The 19,643-nt window shown below is 49.9% G+C and overlaps 1 protein-coding gene across 2 annotated transcripts in view; it reads left to right on the forward strand.

Annotated features, from left to right (window-relative positions):
- Window positions 1-19,643, forward strand: part of SLC6A11 (solute carrier family 6 member 11) — a 122,282-nt gene that overhangs the window by 36,216 nt on the left and 66,423 nt on the right. For both annotated transcript variants that reach the window (XM_073787701.1, XM_033865432.2), the window contains exon 6: window positions 17,861-17,995. In XM_073787701.1, the coding sequence (XP_073643802.1) occupies window positions 17,861-17,995 (135 nt within the window). The remainder of the gene's footprint in view (window positions 1-17,860; window positions 17,996-19,643) is intronic.

A 19,643-nucleotide genomic window follows, 5' to 3' on the forward strand; every position in this document is an offset into this window, starting at 1 on the left:
TGACAGAGCACCCCTGGCTTGTCGGGGGCCCTTGTGCATTTCTCTGTCCCCGGGGTAGCCCGCGTGGTCGGTGCTGGGAACCATCGCGTGTTGATTCAATCAGCCAACAAGTGTGTGATGCCTGTCACATGCTAGGACCTGCTTGATGGATTGAGGTGAAAGTTCTAAAGCGTTTCCTGGCAGTCACGCGACCAAGCTCTCTTCCCCGCCCTGCCCGCCCCCTGCCCTCCCTGTGGCTAAAGAAACAGCAGAGGGAAAACCGTTCTCAGGGGAGAGAAGTGGAAAAGGAGGCAGGGTGGATGGCAGCTGCGTGTGACCTGTGTGCAGCTGTAGGTGCGAGACCCTCTCGGGGGATGATGAGCAAATGGAGGGTGACTGCAGGTCGAGGGGGTGCAGGGAGATGAGCAGGGGGCACAGAAGCTAAGGGGTCAGGCTGCCCAGGTTCAAAGCTCGGGTCCTCCCCCAAGCTAAGGAAATGCCTTCTACAGAGCACCTACTGTATGCCTGACATTGGGCTCGGCACTCTCTGTTCATTGTCTAATTTAACTTTACAGCAGACAGTCAGGTGAGGGTCAGCACGCCCACTTTATAAATTAAGTCCCGGAGGCATAGGTGATGGGCATGGGTCACGTGGCTAGCAGAGGCAGGATTCGAACCCAGGTCCGCCAAGGTGGAAGCCGATCCCCAACCACTGTTCTTCCCACTGGTGAATGCAGAGCCCTCAGTAAGTGAACCTTCAGCCGCCCCCCGGCCCGAGTGCTCACTACGGGCCCACCGGTGGTGGGAGGGTGGGAGAGAGCAGAGCCCGGCGGACAGGAGTTTGCATCACAGCTCTGCCTCCAGCATGACCCTGGGGGTGGGCCTTTCTTTGCCTCTGAGCTGTTTCCTCAGCCTTCACTGGGGGCAGTCAGAGGACCCATCTCGTTGGGTTGCTGTGAAGCTTAAGTGAGGTGTTGCCTTTAAATTATCTGCTTATCACACAGTAAACACACAAATCGCTATTGTTTTTATTTTATGGCTTGTAATTTCTATAAACCCATTCTCCAGCTTAAAAGAGTTTTCAGTCTAGTGGGGCAGTAAGATTGGATTCACTCACTTGGAGATAATTAACAGCATTTTGTAGTATAGATGAACTGTCAAATGATGGCTCGGTCAGTGCTGGTACAGAGTTTGGATAAAGAAGTTGCTGTGGCCCAGAGCTGTCTGGAAAGTGCCCCTGGGAGAGGTGGGACGTGAGCTTCACGCTGAAGGATGGCTATGTGCAGGAGGAGGGGTAAGGAAAGGGACCATCAAGCATGGCTGTGGAGGTTGGAAGCGATAGGCTGGGCCAGACTCCAGGGTCGGGCTAGACTAGGTCCCGTGGGCAGGTGGGCAATGGGGAGCCATTGAGAGTTCTTGAGCAAGGATGTATTTGAGGAGAGCGGAGGGGTCCCCGACACGCCTCACTTTGCACTCTGTGCTGGGCAGCAGCTGCCTTCCTTCCTGTTGGACAGCCGCCCGTGGGTAATAAACGAGAGCCCCCCAGTGAGAACATTGGAGCAGGTAGTAACTCACTCTGCAGAAGCCAGGCACTGCTGTGGCCCTGAATCACAAGTATGTTGTGTAACAGTTATGACTGGCCCGGTGCTCTGACGGTCATCGTATTGACACCGGGAAACCAGTGCTGCCTCTGTGCCAGCACTGGCACCACAGCCTTTACGAGCCCCGTTTATAGACCCAGCACCCCTGTTGATGGTGAGGATTGTAACACTGCCTTTGCCACCTAGAAGTGCAAGTCATAAATAATCTACCAGCACAGGTAAGTCTGAGAAAATCTATATAATATCCCAGCTGTATTTTAAAGGAAAAGCAGAAAGGAAGCAACTTATAATAAAACAACATGTGTTTCAACATGTAAAGGCTCAGACACAGACATAATCTAGTCGACGGGTACCAGCACCACCCTGGAGTGATTGCATTTGGCTGCGAGATGGGAGAGCCACATGTTGTCTGTACTTTTCCTCTACGTTTTACATCTTGAAATAAGAGCCAGCACCTACATTATTATAGAATCTCCGTGAATACCATGGCTACAAACATGGACTCATAGAAGGGAGTGGCACTGGCTACTCAGGTTCCACTGGTGGCATCGCCGGTAGTGACGTGATCTTCTTAAATGATGGATAACATTTGGTAAAGCACTGAATAAAAGATAGTACCATCCACCTTCAATTTATATGGTAATTGCATTTCTGGAAAATTCAGTTTATATTAAAATGAAGTGAAATATACTTTGAGGTTATATGTAAAGCAGAATCAGATTCTAGGCTTAATAATTATAAGCAACCCACACCCATGAGTGTCTGGTGGCACGTTTAGAAATCATGAAAAACAGGGCAGTATTGTTGTGCGGGACTGTCCCCGTGCATGCAGGATTGCCAGCTTTCCTAGGCCTGAGTCATTAAATGCTGACCCTCAGTCTTTGTGGTCACCTAAAATAGCCCTATGTGTCTCCAGGTTGCCCTTTAGGTGACAATACTGCTTTTGCAGCAACTGCCAACTTATCTTAAATTGTTTAACCTTTGCAACAACACTTTGAAGTAGATGTTTTCATTCCCATTTTCTGGATGTGCACACTGAGGCTTGGAGAGGTGCCGTAACCTGCTCAAGGCCCCAGAGCTGGGACCAGAACCCTCTCTGTTTTTCTGCCTCAGGAGAGCATTTAGTACTGCATTAGTGTTTTATGGAACAATGTGCCTTAAGGTTACTTCAACATGCATTTATTAAACACCTACTGGATTATAGGCACCCTGGTAAGTCCTGGAGACACAGAGGCAAATACCTAAGATGTGGTCCCTGTGCAAAGTGTGGGCTGGTACAGAGAGAGGGTGGAGTGGGGGGTCATGGCTCAGGAAAGGAACAGAAAGAAGTTCAGGGTGGCCAGTGCACAGTCCTTGACAGGGAACGGAGGGAGACGGGTTGGAGTGGCAGGCAGGGGTGGCTTAGGAAGGCACCTAGTGAGATGCAAGTGGTGGAGAGCCACAAAGGGCTTAAAGCAGAGGAGTGTCGTGACCGGGCTTTCTTTAGAGAAAGGCCACCATGCTTGTGGCATGGGGAATGGGTACATGGGACCTGAGGCTGCATTCCACATAGTAGTCGTTCGGTGGGAGGTGGTGGCAGCTTTCGGAGAGAAGAGGACGGTTTGAGAAATACACAAGGGTAAGCATCCACCCTCAGTGACTGAACGCAGAGGGTGTCGGGGGCAGAGAAGTCCAAGCAGCTTCCTGGCTTGAGTGCCCGCGCTTGGTGGAGCTGTTGAGTGAGTTGGGGTGGTGTCAGGGGAGGGAGAAGTTGGGCCGGAACTGAGGGAGATATGCCTCTCTTTGGGGACCCGTTACGTTTGCAGTGCCTCTGAGACTGGCAAGTGGAGATGTCCGGGTGGTGGACGGGAAGCCTGGAGCTCGGACAGAGGGATGTGGAGTAGAGTCATCAGTTTGTGTGTTAGGATTTCTTTACCTGGGGCCCAGGGATGCTTCGGGGGGGGGGGGGCCCTGAAACCCCTCGGAATTGTATAAAAATGATGGGATCAGGGGACTTCCCTGGCAGTCCAGTGGTTAAGACTTCGCCTTCCAATGCAGGGGGTATGGGTTCGATCCCTGGTTGGGGAGCTAAGATCCCACGTGTCTCACGGCCAAAAAACCAAAACATAAAAAAACAGAAGCAATATTGTAACAAATTCAATAAAGACTTTAAAATTGGTCCACATCAAAAAAAAATCTTAAAAAAAATGATGGGATCATGTGAATAAGTACATTTTTCTAGGGTATGAGTCCATAGCTATCATCTGATTTTCAAAAAGGCCTGTGTCCCCCAAAAGATGAGAAACCTCTGACATGCCATATTTTACCTGTTCTAAGTTACACTGGTGTTTTATATGCCAGAAGGTACATAATACGTCCAGTGAAGAAGGATGTACGTCAGAAGCAGAAATACTGCTAGTTAATCTGCTCTACGTTACCTTCACGTTGGTTATTCCTTTGTGACACGTGAAATAACCACACCGGACTCTTGTTGCTTTGAAGATTATTTATCTCTCCCAAAGGAACCGGCAGGTTCTCCTGTCTGCAGGGGTATTGTTTGAGGTACGACAGCGATCAGTTTGCATGTACTGCAGTAACAGCATAACCCAGCTTCGTCTACTGGTGCGTATCTTCTCAGATCCATAAAGTACTTGGTTGTTTCTCTGCAAGAAAATACAGGATCGTGATCATTTCTCTAATGATTTATATTTGCTTTACAGTATCAACTTGAACCCTCTGTCTGTGAAACACAGTGTAATCTTTTAAAAAGACGTTCTAAACATCAAACAGCAATTGATTTAAATTAAATTGATTTAAAAATATTTTAACCAACAGAGCCCGTAACTCAGCCAAAGTGATGATGAAAGGATCAGCTCTGAGCCAGGTCCCTTACACTCAGAGAGTGCTAACTACATGCCACCTGGGGGACATCCTGATTTCAGAGACAACAAGATAAATAGTGCTAAAAGAACGCATTTTAGAGTTGATGGCATTAAAGCTCTGGGAACGGGTGGGATACCCAGGGAGAGAATTCAAGAGAAGCACCGAGGCGTAAAGATATGGGACTTGGGGAGATGAGCGGTGGAGGAAGCCGAGTTCTCTGGGAAGTAGAGAAAGGCTGGTTGCGGGGGTGGGGGGGGACCTGGAAGAGAGTAGGAGAGGGAGGGCCCCCTGCAGCTGGCCACGCCTGGGGAGGGCAGCATCGGGGCTGCAGGGCAGTGGATCCCGACTGTGCATCTCTCCCTTTCAAAGGCTTTATTCGTTTGAGTTCAGAAGTTGAACTCAAAGAGGACACAGTGAGGTTGTCGTGTAGGTGACACTATTATCCAAGAAAGAGACACAGAAGGAGGAACAGATTGGGGGAGAAAGTAACAATTTTTGTTTTGAGCATGAGGTTGTAGGTAGGAAATCCAGGTGGATGTACACAAAAGGGTGTTGAAAGTATGGGTCTTAAACTCAAGAGATACCACTGGGCTGGTGAGAGACATTGAGGATCATGAGCACATCAGTGGCCCCAAGAACCGCAGGAGTAGGTAAGAAAAGCCACGGGAGTGTGTAGAGAAAGAACAGATGTGGGAGGAGGCCGGACTTCCGGGAAACCGCTTAGAAATCTGCAGACCCAGCAAGCAGCCACCATGACAGCCAGAGGGCAGGGCTCGCTCCTGATCTACCTTCGCATCCTCTATGCCTACTGCAGTAACTGGCACATGACAGAGGCTAATCAGAGTTGGCTGACTGGTTGATGAATTGATGGAAAGAATGTGTGAAAAAATGAACTGGTAAAAGACTAAAACATGAGGAAAGGAAGCAGGAATGCAGAAGCATCTAATGGGGGAAAGTTTTTAAGCTGGGAACTGGGAGAAAGACGTGTCCGTTAATGAGGTGCCCTGGTGTCCTTGGGGAGCGGCCCTTGAGTGGAGAGTTGGGAAACAAGACAGATGGCCATCACCTGAGGCAAGAACAGGAGGCAAGCATGGATTCTTCTTTCAACCAATGAAGCTGTTTTGGAAGGAGCGTGTTGCAGCTAGCACAGGTGGTCTGGGAAGGACCCGTGTTGCTCAGGACGCCTGAGAAAGGGCCCAGGAGAGCCCCCCAGTCGTTGCCCTGTGGGATGGATGAGAAGCAGTCTGTCTTAGGGAACAAGTGATGCTTACAGGATCCAGGCAGCATCTTGCCCTTTCTGGCTGCAGACACAGCCCCTGAGCATGGACGCTCTCCTCTCCCCTCCATCACTAAGAGTGTGTTGAAGACTAAAGTAAGAGGACATGGAGTGGTGTTTCTTGTTCGATAACCTCCCTGCACCAGTAAACCCTTGCCCGGGATTTAGGGGTGTGCTTTCATGGTGCCCTTGGTTGCCATGGCGACAGCAGCCTTCTAGTCCAAGAGAGATGGATGGTGTTTAAATCACTCTAAGCCAAGGTACCAGTGTCTTTTCCAGGCCGTAAATAATAGCTCCTAATGCTGGTGGAAGCTTGGCTGGGCTCTGCACGGAATATTTATGTTCTTGGGCTCTTCGGGGGATTCGTTTTCATTTTTGTGGTCTTCGTGGTGGAGATGTGTAAAAATCAATAGCATCGACTCGCTCGCTCATCTTAATTCACCATGAAATAGGCTTAAACACCAGACTCCCCCTTCCAGTGATTTTTTTTCTTTTTAGGTATCCTGTGGACAAGGACTTGAATTGGGCTCCGCAATCTTTGTGCATGTGGTTGTTCTTTAAGTCTCTTGTCCCCTGCGGACATGGCTTCCCTGCCACCGTGCAGATCTTGTTTCTTTCCTAGAGGTGAGGTTCCTAGGCTGAAGCGCCCTGTGTGCCGACCCTTCTTGTTCTAAAGAATGTATTCACACAGCATGTTCTAGATCAGGACTCCTTGGGAGCAACAGGACAGCCTGTTCCCCTTCAAAGCCCAGCTCCAGGAGGACCTCTCTGGCGACACATTGCCACCTGAGCTGCCTCTGTGTCCCTGAGCTCCCACTGCTGCTGTCCCCCCAGTGGTCCTTCGTCATGACTGTCACCGTCTGGGTCTGGCTCATTCATCAGCATGATGTCGAAGACCAGCACAGGACCTGGCACCCAGTGGGCTTAATAAATGGCTGGGGAATCGAATTGGACAGAATGTCCTTTACTTTCAGATGGAGAGGCTCGAGCGAGAGCAGACTGTTTGCGCTGAAAGCCCGTTGTAGACACATGGGTTGATGTCCTGTTTTGTCCCATTCATTCTCACTGGGTAATTGGGGTCAGAATGGACTCATTCACCGAGTGTTTACAGCTTTCATAGGCCTCAGCGAGGAGCACGCAGAGCACGCAAAGATAAGGCCCTTACCCTCAGTAAGGGAGAGGCAGGTGCACGAGAGTAAAGAATGAAAAAGGGCTCAGGAGGAAGGAGAGCTGTTGAGTAGGGCTGCTGTGCCTGCTGCTGTGTAGACACTGGCTCGTGTAGCTCACACCTGCCATGAGGGGTGGGAACTGTTATCCACGTTCCATGGACTTAAGAACCCACGGTTCAGGGACTTCCCTGTTGGTGCAGTGGTTAAGAATCCACCTGCCAATGCAGGGGACACGGGTTCGAGCCCTGGCCTGGGAAGATCCCACATGCCGCAGAGCAACTAAGCCTGTGCGCCACACCTGAGCCTGCGCTCTAGAGCCCGCGAGCCACAACTACCGAAGCCCGCGCACCTAGAGCCCGTGCTCCGCAACAAGAGCAGCCATCGCAATGAGAAGCCCGCGCACCGCAACGAAGAGCAGCCCGTGCTCGTAGCAACTAGAGAAAGCCCGTGTGTAGCAACGAAGACCCAACGCAGCCAAAAATAAATAAATTAATTGAAAAACAAAACAAAACTTACGGCTCAGAGGGATTGAGTCAATCTGCTGCATTATTGTCCGCACTTTACGGAAAAGAATAGGAAGACCTAGAAAGACAGCTTGCCAAAAATCAGCCACATACATGGAAAGCACCAGAGGCTGGGTTTTGAACTTGGATTTTCTGGAGTCAAGGCCTATCCCGTATCTGTGTGCTGTATTGCCCAGTGTGCTGTAGGCTATGGAAGGAGCATTTTGTCCTTCCTGGATGGCCTCATGCTGAGACCTGGAAGACATAGTAACTGAACTGGTCTTGAAGACTGGCGAGATGTTGGTAAGTAGAGAAGGAGGAAAGGAGCTTCTGGGTGAACAGAAGCAAAGTCTTGCACGTGGGAAAGTGCAGGGTTTGTTCGGGGAACACAGGGAGATGTGGTGTGAGATGAAGCTGCCCTTGAATTCCCCGTGGGGCTGGGTAGTAGTTGAGTGTCGGCTTTGGAGTTGGATGGCTCTGAGCTTGAATCCTACCTTCTTCTATCTGGGCAACCGTGGGCCAAATACTCTAATTCTGGGTGCCTCCGTTTCCACCTCTGTGCAATGGGAATGATACTACTTTCTGTCTTTTAGAATTCGATAGCGTAAGAGCAAAGCGTGTAGAGCCAGCAACAAAAACTAGTCCCATCATTACGTCATTACCGAGTATCCCCTGATCTTCCATTTCTCCCAAACTGAGCACTTTCCCTCTTGAGCCCCCTGCTTTCCACCAGGATGTCCCTGACGACTAAATAATAAAGCCATGGGATCTCAAGCTTGGAACAGGCCATGGGTGTGGATGATCTTTTTGGTGCCAACCATCAGCAAGAAGAAAGAGTCACACCATTCCCTGGCCTCCTGAGATGTTGGGCTTCCTGCCCACAATGCCCCAACCCTGATGATGAGATCAGATGTTGAGTGAATCCTTCTCTCCTGAACTACCAGGGCTGGGGGTGACATTTTGGGGTCAGTGTCCGAGAAGTCTCTGCAAGTTCCTCTCCATAAGCTGCACGTGAGCCCCCAGCAACCACGTACCCCTCAGTGGGGAGCCCCTGAGCCCCTTCCTCGCGGGGTTCCTGGAGCCCCACAGCGGTTGGTGATGTTCGTTTTCCTCAGCTTCTCCAGAAGCCCGGCTTCCCCCTTTGCAGGGCAAGCTTCATCCCTGACATAAACATGTATGCAATGGCACATCTGGGACCCGTCCTTCCCTCCAACTCAGCTTTTGAATCCCTTCTATTCTTTTAAATTGGAATTCTGTCTTAACTGGTCCAGCCTGATAGAATGTCTTCTATTCCATCTAAGGACCCTCTGCCCCCTGGCCCCTCAGCCGCTGCTGGAGCTAGGACTTCAGAGGATTCCATCCGTAATGGCCCCTATGGCTCACTCCCACTGCCTTCCATCCTTTATCCCGGAGTCTGGCTGCTACACCTCCTCAGGATGGCTGTGTACACTTCTCTCTGTCCTGACGATTTTTTTTTTTTTTTTAATCTCTGAGTCCTGTTCACCCGATTCACCCAGATTTTCCAGCCAATGAATAACCACCTGTTAACACCAGCCTTCCACTGCCACCACATTGCCAGTCACTCCCTTTGTCAGTAAGGGAATCCCATAGGGATTTCCGGGCGACACCACTCTGTCCCTCCCCATATAGCTAAGACAGCCTCTCTGTTTGCATTTTTGAGCCCCCAGATATGTTGTTCTTGGCCAGCCAAGGCCACTGGGCTGGAGGGCATTGCGTCTTGCCTCAGTGATACCAGCAAAGGCAGTCAGAATCCTTCCAGTTATTGAGCGGTCAGTGTCTGTGTCATGTGCTTGGCGTGGTGATCTCTAATCTTCACATCGACCTTGGAAACAGGTGTTATCTTCATTTTACACCGAGGAAGATGGAGGCCCTGGAAGGCTGCAGAGACCTTCTAACCCAGGCACACAGCTTTGTACTTGGTGATGGTGTCCACACTGTCAGGTCAGTCTAAACTGTGACAGAGAAGGTTGGAACTGTGGATTTCCAAGAAATGGTGATCTCTGGCAGGTCTGTTCTAACTTCTCTTTTAATATGATGGACTGGACCTTCCTGCAGGCTTCCTGACTCTATTTATTCCTATTCCTGGTTGACCCCAGGTGTAGGATGGTCGCTTTCGAGAGTCCACGTTCAGATCCTCAGGTTGTCCTCAGCATCTTCGCTTCATTCTGAGTAGAAAGGAATAGTGCGGATCATCTGGGTGGGTGCATTCACTTAAGGAAAGGTGGCATAGACTAAGATTGGGAGCAGGCCCTACCCACAGTCACAGAGGTAGTCAGGGGTTAGATTCAAGGGTTAGATATTTAGGTTACATGTTTGACTCCTTGTAATGAAGACCTCAAAGAGCAATAGCAGGAAGAAGATGGTTCACTTCTCTCTCCTGTAACAGTCCAGGCATAAGCTGCCTGCTTGTGGGGACCCAGGCTCCTTCTGTTTTGTCCCTCGGCCTTCCTGTGGGTGTTGTCCCTATTTCCATGGTCTAAGATGGCTCACTACCTGGTCTTCATTCCAGCCCGTGGGAAGGGCAAGAAGGAAAGGAAAGGGTACAGCCCTTCCCTTTAAGGATACAACCTGGAAGTTGTACATGGCACCTTTGTTTGTATCTGATTGGCCAGAACATAGTCACATGGTCACACCTGGCTGCAAGAGAGGCTGGGAAATGTCTTTATTCTAGGCAGCCGTGGATCCAGTCAAAACTTAGGGGTTTTGTTACTGCTGAAGAAGGGAGAGTGGATCTTTGGTGGGGGACAGCTCAGAGTCTCTACCGTTGTGGTGGGATGGGGACTTAGAACCCAGTTATCCCTCCCTCCCTTGTTGCCTCTCAGTTCTAATCCTGTCCCTTGTCACTTTCCCTCACTTACTCCTCAGCCCAGCTCAGGGCTGAGGCCATGTTACCTGGATCCCAAGGCAAGCCAATGTTCTGGCATGTTCTTTTAGGCTCCACACAGGTGCTAATGACAAACCACTGTCACTGCACAAAAATGAAAACTTTAGCTCCTCGTGGAAATATTGCTGTATTGCTAAAGTACTGTTACCTCCTTGAATAGTGAATACCTTCAGTATTTTCTTTTGCAAACATGATTCCCTCCACCTATTTAGAATTTGGTTACTTGAAACAGAATGTTTTTTCTTCGTTTACTGTTTCTGCTGCAGCGGTCTAAGAACACCTCTAAAAATGATGAAGAGGCCAGATGTGTCCATGGTGACCTCCCTTTTCAGATTCTCATTCTCCTGGCAACTTGTTCCTAGAGATCAATAGCATCTTAATGGAAGTTATGCCAGACTGTTTGGTGCCTGCTGTAGCGTTCTTTCCTAGGAGTTCAGGTAGTGCTCTCTCAAAATCCAAAGCTGGGAAAAATCTGTTGGTGTTCAAAACAGTGATTCTCTAAGGATTGGATGTTCAGTACCCTGCTTTCCAACCATATGGGATGGGCAGATGTACCCCAGACACAGAGGCAAACATGGCTGGGGTAGCAGGCAATGATGAGTTGCTGCCAAAAGTCAGGCAAGCTGGGCCCCTGGGGTTAAGGACAGACAGAGGAGCAAACAGGAGTTGAAGACAGGAAAGTATTGTGTCGCCAGGTTTGCAGCAGAGAGCCCAGCACATGTGGTGGAGAGGGCAAACTCCTGATCACTGACAGCTCTGTGACCTGGAACAAGCCACTTCTCTCTCAAGCCTCAGTTTTTTCTTTGTCTGCAGAGTGGGGATAGAACTTATTCAAGTGGTATTAAGATCAGTTAGAGATACTCTGTGACACATCTCAGGCACCTAGTAGGTGCTCAGTTAACCTCAGTGTCTTCCAAGCTCCAGCTAGCTGGCTAGAGGAAGGTTCAGCCCAAGTCAGGATCAGGACCCTGGAGAGCTCCAGGGAGTCCTGGTCCTTTGAAAAGGATTGTACTCTAGACAGGGGTCCCCAAACCCTGGGCCTCGGACCACGCGGCCTGTTAGGAACCGGTATGCACAGCAGGAGGTGAGCAGTGGGCAAGCGAGCGAGCGAAGCTTCATCTGCCGCTCCCCATCGCTTGCATTTACCACCTGAACCATCTCCACACACACACCCGCCTCCCCCAAACCCCACCCCCGCACTCTCCCCCACCCCCCGGCCATCTGTGAAAAAATTGTCTTCCATGAAACCAGTCCCTGGTGCCAAAAAGGTTGGGGACCGCTGCTCTAGGAAACACTGCTGTTGCGGGGATGGACGTCAGCTTCATCCATCCTGTCTTTCTCACACATAGGCGAAGTGTTCTTTCTCCTGGCGGTCCACAGGGTGATTTTGGGGGTATATGAGCCCAGATTAAAGAACATCCCGCCACATAATGAGACAGTATATTCCCTTTTCATGTGTCTCAAGGCAAAAGGTGCAGCAAGCTGGCTTATCTTTTAGCACCTCTCTGACACCTGCTATACTTGGTTTTGAACTAAGAGAGAACACAGCTCAGACTCAGAACCTTTGGCTTAGAATTTAATCCCGTTTTATCTTCGTTGCATTTATTTTTGCATTTATCTTCTATTCGTGGTAAGAGAGAATGGTTTTCAGTTTATCGCGGCAACTTACAGTTTTCTGATTACATAATATTTATTTAATGTAAAAGAGCATATTGATTTATAGAAAATATTAAGTAAATAATGCAAAGATGATACGTGTATGTGGCAAAAAAAAAAAAAAAAATGGGCCAGATGGTAAGAGTGATTACAGTTTGGGTTAGTTAACCTCGCCTCATTGTCGATGGTAGAATGCCAGCCCAGGGAGAGTATGGAACTTGCCCGAACTGCTCAGCAAACTGTACCTTCTGACCCTGTGGTCTTGGGTCCTTGCCCCAACACCAACCTGCTAGCTCAATGCCTTTTGAACAATGCTCAGCTTTCCAATTGACTCCATTATCCTAGAAAACGTAGGGAGGGGCAGCCCTTCTTCAACTTTCGTGGCATTCTCAGTGATCCGACCATCCCCTCCCCCTATGAAATAAATAGCTTTGTCCTGGAAGTAGGGAGAAAACACCCCACAATTCCAGTATTGGAATGCAAATGAGCAATTAGAGTCAATTAAAACAGGATACAGTACAATTACCACCAATTGTGCTAACCTTTATATTCAGAAGGACTTGACCTGCTAAAAGGAAATTAAACAATAGTGAAACAAAAAACAAAAAAAAACCCAACCCAACCTCTTTCTGAACCAAAGGGTGTGCTTTGGTCAGGAGTCTCCTTTCAGAGGCCTGAGAGGTCTGACAGCTGAGACCCTCCTCCCCCCACACCCACCTCTCTGGGTCCAAGCCATCACTGGCAGTGGCCAGGAACAGCCAGGCTTGATGGTACCTTGTCAGTGACCTTATTATGCCCGTAAGCAGACCCTGCATAATTTAGCATAATGCCTGAGCCCTGCTTGGCTCCCTTCCAGACAGATCCTAGGGCGTCAAACATCTTGAAACTGAACTTTGCGCCTGAACTTCCTTGCCCTCCATCAGCGGACTCGCCTGTCTTTTAAAGCCGCATCTCCTGTGGTTTCCTTATTTATGAACACTCCCTAAAATCCGATGCAATTTTCTGAACCCCATTTTATGTGGTTCTAGCATTTCAGATGGACAAAGCACAAGAGCTATTCTGAAGACCTGCATTCTAACCTCGGGGTCCAGATGTCAGACTACTGATTTGTTTCTCTAACGAATATTTATTGAGCACATTGTATGTACCTTATGCCAGCCTGGGCACTGTGGATACAGCAGAGAATGTAAAAGACCCAACTCCCTTTTTCTGTGGAACTTACATTTTAGAAATGTTAAATTTGCAAGACAATAAAACAGCTGACAGAGAACAGCTACAGTGCTGGGCAGATGCTGGCGTGACTGAGGGATGGATGTGGGGTGAGGGGCAGGGAGGACGTGGCAGACAGGCGTGGTTTATAGTGAAGAGGGTGGCTCCTGACGTAAGACTGAGGTACTTGAAACCCACCACCAGGGGCCTCCCTGCCTGATGTGGACAGTAGATTGGACGATATCGCAGCTGGAAGGCAGGGCCCCTGGCTGTGAGGAGTCCTCAGCCCTGTGGGGATTCAGGCGTACCCAGGACTAACGCCTTGGGTGGCCCAGGAGCCGGGGATGGACGTTCCGGACAAAGGGAGGCATGAAAAGGCAGGGAGGCCTGAAGGGGGCCTGGCATGCGCCCCAGCGGCGGGGAACCTGGCACAGTGAGAGCAAAGTGGTTGGGGGAGGGGTGGAGACCGACGGAGTCGCACAGCAAGTGGGGGCAGCGCCAGGGTTGGAGCACAGGGTTCCTGACGTGAAGCCCAGCCCTTCGCTCTGTATCCCACGACCCTGAGTGAGAGACTGGGAGGTGGACTCAGGAGCAGGAAGACACAGGCCAGATTCTTATTTTTAAAACTTGGGCTATGGAATGGGGCTGTCACATGACTGAGAAGAAAGGTGATGAAGGGCCCTGCCGATGAGGATGAAAGCAGGGTGTAATTTCGAGTATAGTTGGAGATCACGTTGGCAGGACTTGACGCTCCTGCTGGGATGTGAGGGCAGCCTCGGTGAGGCTGACTGCAGCCTGAGCACCCGCAGGACAACCTGGAGGTGCCTAGACATCCCAGGGGACCAGATCTGTGCTCATTTCCACATCTTTGGCTGGTTCCATACCTTCCCCGCCTGACTCAGCTCTCCCGTTCCTGCTTAGCCTTGGAGACCCAGCTCCAACCCCGCTGTCACTGCCAAGAGAAGGCCAGAGCCCTTCCTGGAGACCCTCCAACCTGCCTCTCTAGCCTCCTTTCCCGGTTTCACGCTGCTGTGGTGGGTTCATAACCCTGGGCACCTCATCCGTGTGCACACATCCAGCAGTTCTTGAGCACAACACCTGGTCTCACCATTCTGAGGGCCGGGACTAAGGACCTGCAGTGGATGGTGAAGGCATGAGTGAAAAATGGACTAGAGCAAGGGGAGCAGATAGTGGGTTCTTCCCAGATGAAAATGGGGCTGCCTGGAGTCCCACGCGGAGGGTTCTGGGGCCACATCCAGGCTTAGCTTCAGGGTATCATGATAGGGGGTGATGTCTGGCATGGGCACAGGAGGGATGTGGCAGCATGTGTACCATTTACGTGCAGGTTCTCGATAGCAAGATGTGTACTGTTTGGACAGTCTCCAGCTACTCTTGGGAAAAATCAAAGGTGATGTGCACGTGTCTAGGACGGCTGAGGGTAGAGACCGATTGCAAGGGGCTTTTAGGAGAGCTGGGCCAGCCATGCGTCTCAGTTTTCATACTGCTCTCCGCTTGCGTGCATTACATAATGACCCTCCTGAACCACCTTTTGTACCCGGCTCCGGGCTCTCAAACATCAGCTTACTAAGGGATTGTTCTAGCTGAGGCCTGACACCCAGTGGTTTCACTTTGGCAGGCTGACTTGTCCGCGCTGTGGTCTTCGGGCAATTTACCTGAATATTTTATTTCCCTTACGGTTTTACAAAATGAGTGTCAAAAGGAGGGTGTGGGTGCCAGTGGAGAGAGTGGAGTTCTCCTAAATGTCCTATAGAAGCAGAGCCTCCATTTAGAACTCCGAACATTGGAATTGTTTCAGAATACTCATCAGCCACTTAATAAATCCTGCCCGTGTGCTGACTGAGGAGCAGTCTGCTCTGTGTACCGCCACGGGCATGGCAGGCTGCGTGTGGCCAGGTTATAAAGGACCCCTGATGCCACACCAGTGGCCCAGTCCGCTCACCACAGACCAGACAGAGCACAACCAGCACGTTTAGTCACATCAAGATGGTCCCATAGATGAAGGCCAAATGTCTGTGATTTTCGTTTGCTCTTACGTTTTACGGGATAACATCTTTTTCCCTAAATTTTGTGAGCATTGGGGGTTAAGCTCCAGAAATATCATTCATCAGGTCCTGGGCATTTTGGATAATTAATCTTCTGCCGTACAACAGAGACCAAAGTGGAAATTATACGATGAAAGCAATAGATTTTAGCCTTCCCAGCTTCATAGACTTAAGCTGGTTGATTAGGGGGGTTCATTTTGAAGGAGGAGAATCAAGCATTTGTGTGAAATGCTGAAGATCTGTGATAGATTGTGCCTACAAAGCTAAGGGAAGTAGAGATTTTATAGCAATCTTAATTAGCTCTCTGGGCAGGAACCATCGACATTTACTGTTTACTGGTCTCTAATTTATTATTATTACTAGTATCGTCTACTGGTCTATAGTTATATATTTGACTTACTTTCAACTTCTTTGGGTGACCATATATGTGACAGCAAGAAATTGTTTGTATTGATTATATGCCTTGTCGATTGAGCCAGTGGTTGATCTGGGGCCATGGACATCGAAATTTGTGGGGCAGAGTTGTGGGTGGCCTGAGGTGGGTACCATCATGGTAGGTTAGGAACGGTGTCTGGATGAGATCATCCAGGGTGTGTTGGCAGGACCCATGGACACCACCCCCTGCTGCTTCTTATTTCCCGTTGTTCAGGACTGAGGTTAAATCCCTGCTTCGTCACTTACCAACCAAATGACGTAACTTCTCTGAGAGTCACGTCTCTAAAAATGGGGAAAATAACACTGAATTTGCATTGCTGTCGTGGGAGTCACATATACAGCCTCATGGTTGATTGCATGACCTTGAAGTCAGACAGGCCTCCTTGTGAATCCCACATCGGCCATTCCTTAGCTGGGCCACCCTAGGTGAGTTAGCAGTGACCTCTCTGACATTCCTCATATCTAAAAAGACGGTACTCATAACTATCTGAAGAATGAATGCCTGGTGTGTGGAAGTGGTGAATAAACATAGCAATTTCTATTGTCATGTGCAAAGTGCGCAGCATATAGTAGGATTTTATTTGTTCCTTCTTCCTTCCGCCTCCATTTCCCATGTCCTGAGCTCCTATTCATCCTTTACGGGACAACATTTGGATCACCTCCTTGGAGAAGCCCTCTCTGACTACCCCTGAGATTAGCTACTCCCTTCTCTGTGCTCCACCATCCTTTGCGTTCCCCCGATTACACAGTGCATTAATTATCTACCTACATACCCGCCTGTCTTTTCTGTCAGTGGGAAGCCTCTTGAAACAGAAACTTTCATCCTGTGACTCCCATTCATTCAGGAGTCTAGCTCAGTGTTCGGTACATAGGAGTGTTTAGGGTTTGTGGGTGAATGAGTGAGTAAATAAATAAATGAGTGGAGTGAAGGCCTGAGCCGCTAGTGAAAGAAACCCTGCATTGCAAAGGGGTGAGAGGCTCCAGAGTGATGGAGGGATTAAGATCTTAGGTCCTAGAGCACAGGTTCTTTACTTGAGGAATCTGAGCCTCTGGACCATCCAAAAGCTGGTGCACGTATCTGTGAAAGTGCACACTTGGGGGAAAGGGGGAGAGGGTCCATAACTGTCATCAGATTCTCAGAAGTGTCTGTGGCCCCCAAATATTAACAAGTTGATGCTCTAAATAGGTGGAGGGATGAAGTGATTGGAGGAGAGGATGTGACGAGGGAGAAAAAGTAAGACCAGGAGGGGACACTGAGTCCTGAGGGCACCTCAGGTAGAACAGGAACTCCTGTGCTCTGTCAAGGTGTTGCTGTCTCCTTCCACGCGGCTTTTGTTCAGGAAAGCTTAGGGAGGATTTCGTTCCTTGCACCGCCTTGATTCTTGCAGATTCCATGGACTGCAAGGGTCTCTCAGGTTCATTGGGTCCAATCGCTTGCTTCCAAGCAGACCAAGCGGAAATGATTCCAGGAAAACACTGGGTCTTTCCCACCCTAAACAGCTCCCATCCTCCTCTCCCCCTCCCATTCCCTTCTCTGTTTTCTCCTCTCCTCCTCTCCTCCCCTCCCCTCTTGGGGCTTCCCTGGTGGCGCAGTGGTCGAGAGTCCGCCTGCCGATGCAGGGGACGCGGGTTCGTGCCCCGGTCTGGGAAGATCCCACATGCCGCGGAGCGACTGGGCCCGTGAGCCACGGCCGCTGAGCCTGCGCGTCCGGAGCCTGTGTTCCGCAACGGGAGAGGCCACAGCAGTGAGAGGCCCGCGTACCGCAAAAAAAAAAAAAAAAATGTTGGTCTTGACCCATTAGTGAATTGACATGAATTTAAAGGGCCATGACCAGTGTTTAAAAATGACAACAGTATGATAGAAAATACTAGAGTGCATCACACATGTGAGATGAGCATGAGTTTGTGAAACTTCCTGTTTCAGCTCTATGTGTGTATGAGTTGTGATATCGTATATATTGCTTTCTTCCATTCTGGTCCAAAAAAGATTGGAAAGCACTGATACAGCACCACTGTGGGCTCTCAGTAGGTGCTCACTGCAGGACCCAGCCTTGCGGGGGTGGGTGCGAGAACAAGCTGTGTTAGGGCTCACTTCTTACCGCTGCGCTGGGCGGCCCTTTGCTGCCAGCAAGAAGTTAGGGGCCTGCCGCGTTGCCTGCCACTGTCGCTCCTTCTTGATTGTTCCCTCTCCTCTCCTGGCAGGTGGTGTATGTCACCGCGACGTTCCCCTACATCATGCTGCTGATCCTTCTGATCCGGGGGGTCACGTTGCCCGGGGCCTCCGAAGGCATCAAGTTCTACCTATACCCCGACCTCTCCCGGCTCTCCGACCCACAGGTAAGAGTCGCTGGCTCCGTGCACAGCTGCCCTCCACCTCTGGGAAGCCTCCTACACGGCGCCTCAACGACCCACTGAGGGAAGTCTGTGGCCCCTTCTCAGAATAATACTTTTCAATGCGTAAATTACATACACAAGGAATCAAATACATTGAAATACAATCACCAAAACATGAAAAAAAGAGATTTATGACATGGTAATGTAGCAATATCCAGCATGAGGAGAATAATTTCCATGAGTTCAAAGCAGTGATGAGCATACATGATATTTGGAGAACTCTGTACAGTGATATGAAAATATGTGGGATCTCTACCGATGACAGTACTGTGGTCTGTCGCCTGCCTTTGTAATTGAAGGAAATGCTAAATTTCAGTGAGAGGTCATTTAAAATAAAAATACACTTTCTTCTCCACCTAAGAACACAGATCTCTGCAGGCGTGCTTCTCCGAGAGAAACTGGGTCTTTGTTGGTGATTCTCCTTGCGGGGGTAGGTCACAGAAACAAAATAACTGGTGACCTGGCTAAGCTGTCAGTTGTCTTTGGAAAGGCATCAGCCGTTCTGAATTCTGGGTAGAACTGTTTATGCCGAAGCCTCTCCAGGTGGGTAGGGGTGGTGTGCCTGCAGGGGGGAGGTGTTAGACAACAGATGAACGCAGCGTCTTAGGGGCCCAGGTCTTCGCAACCTCCACTACTTGTTAGAAACTCCTGGGGAGCTTTTGAACATCCTGATTCCCACCCAGAGCACAACCCCTACCATTTAAAACAAACCCTCTGGGGGTGGGTCTCAGGTCTCAGTATCTTTTGAAGGCCCCCTGGCAATTCCAATGTGTGAAATAACATGCCCAACAGATATCTTAGCGGGTGAAGAGGCGCTCGTTTTTCTTTGAAAACAAACACAGATCGTGCCGTAGAGTGTGGAATCTGCGTTCAGCTGATCACGAGGCTTGCAAGAGATGTCAAGTCTTCCGTCTCTGGCTTGCGGCCGCCCCCTCTTAGGAGAATGGGGTTGTGAGCAGCGCTGGTTCACGCAGCTCAGCTTGTAGCTCATTACGGTGGGTTCAGGTGGACGGCGGCGGGGCCCGTGTGCTCGTTTCTGTCTCAGTTTGCCCCGCCGTGAGGGCCCCGAGGCTCAGGCCCCAACAAGGAGCAGCCTGAGTCGCAAGCAGAATCCCAGGAAGAAAGAAATTAGCTCCTGACGACTGGCTTCACTAACTCCAACCTCCGATGCCAAAGGCTCAGTTGAAGAAGCAGTTTTGGAAAACAGATTTCCACAGTGACTGCCCTGTGCATTTTCGTTAGGTCCACAAATTCTGCCTTGATCCGGATGGCCGTCCTGTTCCCTCCTCCGCCCACCGGCTTGCTTCTCCCGGTCCTCAGGGCTGGCCAGTCCCGAGCATCTCCCAGAGTTTCCAAACCTGGCTGATCCTCAGAACACCTTGGCACATGCTGAAATGCATTTTCTCGGGGGGCTGAGATGGCACCTGGGCATCTGTATCTTTAAGCTTCAGAGGCCATTCTGATGATCAGAAAAGTTGGCAAAAACCCAGCTGATACCTACAACGTTGGAGCCCTACACATAAGACACGTGTGCACACACAGACACACACCACACGCAGAACAGAAGTGAGGCCAGGCGGTTCACCATTCA

This window comes from Tursiops truncatus, chromosome 10, assembly GCF_011762595.2.
Source record: "Tursiops truncatus isolate mTurTru1 chromosome 10, mTurTru1.mat.Y, whole genome shotgun sequence".
Taxonomy (NCBI): Eukaryota; Metazoa; Chordata; class Mammalia; order Artiodactyla; family Delphinidae; genus Tursiops; species Tursiops truncatus.